The sequence below is a fragment of the Camelus dromedarius genome, chromosome 27 (genome assembly GCF_036321535.1).
Source record: "Camelus dromedarius isolate mCamDro1 chromosome 27, mCamDro1.pat, whole genome shotgun sequence".
Classification (NCBI taxonomy): Eukaryota; Metazoa; Chordata; class Mammalia; order Artiodactyla; family Camelidae; genus Camelus; species Camelus dromedarius.
Window position 1 is genome coordinate 10,395,597 of NC_087462.1, and position 6,746 is coordinate 10,402,342.

Here is a 6,746-nt window from a genome sequence, read left to right on the forward strand (position 1 = left end):
ATTGAAAACTTTATGTAGCATTTCACAATATATAATTCTCACCGTGCATGAGGCACAGAGCTAAGTATATGTACATAACTGATCCCACTGATTCTGCTTCTGGAACTCATTATATGTGGATCTACCCACTTCTCCCCACCCAGACCCCTGGCATCTCCCACATTGATGTTGCTCCGGCCCCCTCCCTTGTGTTCCTCCTGCCACCTCTACCCCAACCCTGACAGTCTTTCTCCCCTGAACAGTCGGTTTCTGTTAGTTTCCTAAGGCTGCTGTAACAAATTACCATGTTGGTGGCTTAGGACAACAAAAATTTATTATCTTCCAGTTCTGGAGGCTACAAGTCCAAAATCAAGGTGTCAGCAGGGTTGGTTCCTTCTGGAGGCTCTGAGAGAGAATCTGTTCCAGGCCTCTCTCCTGACTTGTGCCTGACTACTGGCAACCTTTAGTGTTCTGTGGCCTGTAAATGCTTCGCTCTAATATTTGTTTTCATCTTCACATGGCCTTCTTCCCTGTGTGTGTATTCACATGGCCTTTTTACAAGGACATGAGTCTTTGGATTTAAGGCCTACCCTGGTCCAGTATAACCTCATCTTAACTAATTGCATCTGCAAAAAATACATCTCCAAATAAGGTCATATTTTGAGGTTCCATGTGAACATAAATTTTGGGGAGTAACTGTTCAGCCTGTTACCAGGTCTTTTATTAAGTTAAGTCACATGATGTCCCTATCTTGCTTGATTCTTCCTGCAGCTTCCACTACACCTCGAATAAAATCCCAACTCCCCACCATCCACAGGTTTTCTGTGGTCTGGCCCCTGCCTACCTCTCCATCCTCATCTGCCTCCACTCTCCCCTTACCCACTATATTCCAGACCTCCTCCTGTTCTTCAAAAACACTGGCTCACTTTAGCCTCAGGGCCTTTGCACATGCCATGACCATTGCCTAGAACTCACCTCCCTCTGATAACACCTCTTCCAAGTCTTCACTCCATGTTTCCTCCTTGGTAAGGCTTCCCCAACCTCCCAGACCTCTCTGTTCTGTGTGCTTTCAGCACCAGGTACCTCAGTCTCTCAATACTTTGTATACTTCTCCAGCCCAAAGGCAGTATGTGGCAAATTCAGTTGATGGAATGAAGAAGTGGCTGAATTTACCATCAGTTTTTTTTCTTTTTCCTTTTTTTAAAAAAAGTTATTTTTTAAATTGAAGTATAGTTGAGGTACATAAGTTATGTTACAGATGTAGAATATGTTCCAGGTGTACAGTATAGTGATTCACAATTTTTAAAGTTTATACTCCATCTATACTTATAAAATATTGGCTATATTCCCCATGTTATGTCCTTGTAACTTATTTTATTTATTAAAAAAATTTTTGGTGGGGGAGGTAATTAGGTTTATTTATTTACTTTAACGGTGGTACTGGGGTTTGAACCCAGGACCTCATGCATGCTAAGTACATGATCTACCACTGAGCTATACCCTGCTCCCTAACAGTCTTTCTTTAAAACTAATTTTAAATTACTCAGATATCTCTGGAATATTTTCTCATACCTTCCTGGTATTAAAGATTCTCTTGCCCTTTCTCCTCTCCCACCGCCTGCCCCAGTAATCCCTCTGTTAGATCAGAGACTTAAGTTGTGAACCTTCCAACTCACCCACATTTCCATACATATGTAGGACACTTGGCATGCTGCTTTGAAATTTTGTCCTGTTTCACTCTGGTTCTACGTGGATGTGGTTACATGGTGTGCATTTTTTGTGAGAATTCCCTTTCTTCGTTTTTCACTTGTGGGCACACGACATGGTCCTAGTGAGTTCTCTGTCTTCCTGTGGACCTACTGCCTACATTGTAAATGGCTGCATACTATTCCACTGTGTGAATGAACAGAGTTTATTAAGCCACTCCTCTGTCAGTGGACTTTTAGGTGGTGTCTTAGTCTGTTCAGGCTGCTATAACAAAAATTCCCAGACCAGCAGCCTATAAACAACAGAATGTTATTGCTCACAGTTCTGGAGGCAGTAAAGTTCAAGATCAAGGCCTTCCTACAGGTTGCAGACTGCTGACTTCTTGCTGTGTCCTCACAGGGTGGGAGGGATTTTGAGGGGACCATCAACATTCAGACCCTGGCAGGTTGCTTCCAGTTGTTCTGCTTTTATTCATCATGCTGCAGCAGATACCTCGTTCATCTTTCTTGGGCCCTTGTGCAGCTGGCTCCTGAGATAGAGTCCAGAAACTCGAAACATCAGGTCATAAAGTCTCTGCATTTATAATTTGACTAGCCCGCCAGATTGCCCTCCTCTGGAGCAATTGGCATCCCCACCAGCAGCATCTCACACTGCCTGCTTCCCCACATATACACCAGCACTTGGAGTTACTGTTTTGTTTTTTTTTCCAGCACTTGAAGTTACTGGGGGTTTTTGTTTGTTTTTTTTTTTTTTTTTTCATTTTTGCTGGCATGGGGAGGAGGAAGCAATATTCCATCGTGTGGATTGCTGGTGAGGTTGGTGGGGGAGGGGAATGTCTTACGATGCATTTGGATGGAACATTCGCTCTCTGACCCTGTTTTGGTTTCCCTCCCATCCCCTGCGCCCTGTGGTTTAGGTACCTCTGTGACTTCACCTACTATACCTCTCTGTACCAGAGTCACGGCCGCTCAGCCTTTGTTCACGTGCCCCCTCTGGGCAAGCCATACAACGCGGACCAGCTGGGCAGGGCGCTTCAGGCCATCATCGAGGAGATGCTGGACGTCCTGGAGCAATCAGAAGGCAAAATCAACTGTTGCCACAAACACTGAGAGCCATTCAGGCCTCCCAAGACCTCATCCTGCCAGGGACCCTGGGAGAGACGTCCACCTGCAGGGGCCTGACCTGAAACGAAAAGCCTGTCAGCTGGGGATCCAATTTGAATGGAATTTGCCAGCTTAGCACTCACTTCCTCTCCCTTTCTCTCTGCAAAAGCACCAGTTGATTTGAAGGGGGCAGCTGGAGATTTTTTTCCATCTATTTCTCTTTGCGTCTGGGGATGCAGCTGTGGCAGCCAGGAAGCCAGGAGGTCCTGAGGTCCTGATTTCTGCAGAGAACCCTAATCAGGTGGCGCTCCACTCTGCAATCCCATGGCTGGGGCCACCTGCTTTTCTAAGTCTGTGTTGGAGGGATTCCGGAGTTCCCTCTGTCTGGGACTGGTTTTGTCAAAATTTAAAAGCTTTATGAAAAGTCTTTACCCTGATCTATGTCCCAACAGCCTGGACTTCCCCAACTAGGGCCGCCTTGGGATGTCATGGGTTCTTTTCTTTCTTTTTTATTCTCTTTTTAAAAACAATAGCGCTAGTTTGGGCAGAGTAATTTATATTCCCTTTGGTTAAAACGTGGGCTCTAGCGAAACACAGAAGTGTCTTTTGTGGGGTGTGGCCCCTTCTGCCTCCTGCCCCAAACACTGGACCTACATCTTTGTTTGGGGGCTGACACTGAGATCCCCTCGCTGGGGGCTGGGGGTGCTGGCCCATGGCCAGAACACAGGGAGGGGCTGGGTAGCTGCTGCCCCAGGAGATTGAAAGAGTTGGTTGATCCTTTCAACAACAGAGCTGTGAGCTGTACCCACAGGGCCTCCGGAGCTGGGCGCCAGCGGGAAGGCAGACTGTCATTTCAACGTGCATGTGACTTTTTTTTCTTAACACGTAAAAATGTGTAGCAGCTGCAAACCTACCCCACATCTGGCCTGGGTTTTCAGTTTTGGTGCTGGGGACCAGCTTCTTGTTTTCCTTCAGCAGTGGGGTGCCCAAAAGGGAGTCTGGGGGCTGAGCTCCATGTGTGCTGGTGTGTTTGAACAGGAGGGCAGCCACAAGCTTTTATGTAGATGGTTTTGGGACCCAGGACTAGGTAAATTTTTATCTCACTCCCTGGGGTGACTTGGAATTTACTAGCCAGGAATGAGAGTCACAACCCCCAGGAGGCAACTGAGTTCACCTGGACCTTGACACCCATCAGAGAGAGGGAGTGGCAGCAGCAACCATGAGGAAAATCCACGTCTGGGAAATAGTCTTCTTTTTTTTTGGAGAACACGCAGTTTTATCATCTCCCTAAGTGTGAGGCATGCTGGGATCTGACGCTGTTTGGATCCTGTTGGTGTTTCCCAGCATGGAGTTCTTCTGAAAACAGCTGAGATTTTTGTTTTGTTTTGTTTTCTTAAACACTCACCCTCTTTACCTCCTGTTCCGATGCCCAGGGTAGTTCTTGCCTCTGCTGAGCTGCTGTGTTGCTTGGAAACCAGGTTAATGGGTTTCTGAGTTAAATGCATTTCTGAGTCCTGGACTTTCTCTGGGCGGGAGGAAATGTGTGCAGGTGGGTGACTTGGGGTCAGCATGTGGCAGTTAGCGTGGATGGTGGCTGGCAGGGTGAAATGATCAGGACCCCCCAAGTCAGCCCTCCCTCTGCCAGAAATGCCTCCCTCACATCCCCAGTCCTAGTCTGCTGTCTCCTGAGAAATCTGGAATGTGGGTTATCATTGCTTCTACTCGCTCAGCTGGCTTCTGTGAGCAGAGGTTGTGGCTCTTTTGAATATGGGAGGCTCAAAGCCAGAGGGTCCGCCAGATGTCTTATTCAGATTGACATCAAGCTCTGTCTAGCTCGGTTCCCTAAAGGTCTGATCTGTGGGGCTCTGAGGAGGAAATGGATCCAGGCAAATTGGAGAGGGGAGGGGGGAACTGGAAGTGAGCCAGGTTTGAGCTTAGCTGGAACCCAGACACACCATCTCCAGACTCTGCATTTTTATCTTTCTTTTGTCCTCATTTCTCTCTGTTTAAAGCACCGTGTGATTTAGCAACTTAGAGATATAACTTATTGTCTGATCATTGTCGAGTGTGTGTGTGTCATTTTTATGTTCCTGCAATGGTTTTAGATTTCCTCATCAAGTCAAGCTGGAACCCTGTCCTTGTTCACGATACAGAGCATATTGCTTGTTTTTATTTAATCAGACAGTCATTAAACATTTCATTCGCTCCCTGCCAGCTTTTTAATTTTCCTGTTTTAATTATTTTTATCTTTTTCTTTTGGGCAAATTCATCTGTTCACTCCATGGTGTGTCTGTCTGCATTTGTTGGGTCCCGGACTAAAACATCCTTGTCTGAGAAGGTGGGGGTGAGGCTGGTCGCATTCCTTCTCCCTTACCATTTCAGAGTCTCAGACTGTGGGGGGCACAGAACAAGGAAAGGGACAGGTTTGTGATGTGAGTGCAGCTTGTAGGTATGTAGGTGAGCGATGCCAGAAGTGGTGGGTGCAGTGAGTGTAGAAAGATGGGCTGAGGGATGTGATGGGAAGGCTGATGGGGGAAAGGTGAGAGGTGATGCTGGGGGTGGAGCCAAGGGAAGGTGAAGGAGGGGCCTCTGGTGAGCCCCTGCAGAGGATGCTGAGGTGGAGGATGGGGCAGGGGTAGTGATCTGGGGGACTAGTGATGGCATCTCCTTTAAGTTGCCAGAGCCTCAGACCTTATGACTTTATTCTTCTTTCAGCCACTTTGGGTCCCCCCCACCACCACCACCAAGAAGAAGGTCAGTGGTCTGTGCCTGAGTATGTAGTTGGAAAAGAAATAAGACAGAGTGGATAGAAAGAAAGGTGGGTAGAAGCAGGAATTCCAGCTGGTGGACTGGACTTGGTGCCACCTGGCTCACCTGGTTCCAAATCAAGGAACAACTGAGGTGCCCTGGCCATTGAGAGAGACAGGGCCATGGGGCGGTGGGGTGGGGACAGGAAGGCAGAAATCATGGCTTCCCAGTCAGTGCCAGGTCTTTGGGGAAAGATCAAATTGCCATAGCTTCCACCAGGAAAATAGTTTTCAGCTACCCTGCTCTTTACTGGCATGGAAACTTCTAGAACAGAAAGGGCCTGCTCAGGGGGACGACTGGAAAAGTATACTCAAGATGCCTTTTTGTTATCTTCAAAGTTTCTGCCAGGAAGCCAGGCCAGCTGGTGTGTGTGTGTATGTGTGTGTGTGTGTTTGTATACACCGCAAGCCCGTGCCCCGCAGGGGGTGACTGGGCAGGGGAGGGGAGTTGCTCCTGGAAAGCTGCCCACCACATTGGGCTCTTTTTTGCTGCCACTGTCTAGACTGTTGACCTTTGAACTCTCCGCCCCTTGGAGAGTCTGAACCCAAAAGTCCCCTTCAGGAATGGTGGGACAAAGCCCCATTCTTCTCTGAGGCCTCAGCCGCCACCCTGAGACCACTGGAAACCCTCATGAGCCCACAGCCAGCGTGGGGCTCTGATGGTGGTCACACAGGTTGAGGCAAGCCACCTCATTTTCAGGTCACCCCTTGTGGCCACAAATGCCATGACACCCACAGGCTTGTGAGGAGCCGAAAAGGGCTTTATTCTTATTTCTCAGATTAAATTTCCTTTCTCTGCAAACAAGTGCCTCTTAAGGGACCAGGGCTGCCATTGGGAGGAAAAACATCTCCATTTTTGCAGTGAGGAAGTGCATTAAAGGCCAGGGTCCCCTTAGACCCTAGGCAGAATGGCTGTTGAGAGGGGAGGGCATTTGCCAAAATATACACTTTGAAAGTTAGTTTCTGGGGGGACGCTGGGCATACCTGCTAAGAGATCCTGTCCTCCAGTTCGGGAGCAGTTGTCACAAGCTGAGTTTGGGGGGCTCCCAGACTTCAAGGGGCCCCAGTCCAGCCCCAGCTGCTCCCCCTACTTAAAATCCATTTCCCCTCCTCCCTCTCCTCACTCAGGCCTTCCCTTCAACCGCCCAGA

General features: G+C 48.2%; 1 protein-coding gene across 8 annotated transcripts in view; it reads left to right on the forward strand.

The window, feature by feature from the left end:
* PGPEP1 (pyroglutamyl-peptidase I) overlaps positions 1-5,000 on the forward strand; it is a 29,608-nt gene extending 24,608 nt beyond the window's left edge. For 7 of the 8 annotated variants that reach the window (XM_031437645.2, XM_031437646.2, XM_064480035.1 and 4 more), the window contains one exon: positions 2,603-5,000. In XM_031437645.2, coding sequence (XP_031293505.1) covers positions 2,603-2,795 — 193 coding nt within the window. In that variant the 3' untranslated portion in view covers positions 2,796-5,000. The remainder of the gene's footprint in view (positions 1-2,602) is intronic. The other variant, XM_064480036.1, reaches the window with a different exon arrangement.
* Positions 5,001-6,746: the final 1,746 nt, after the last annotated feature.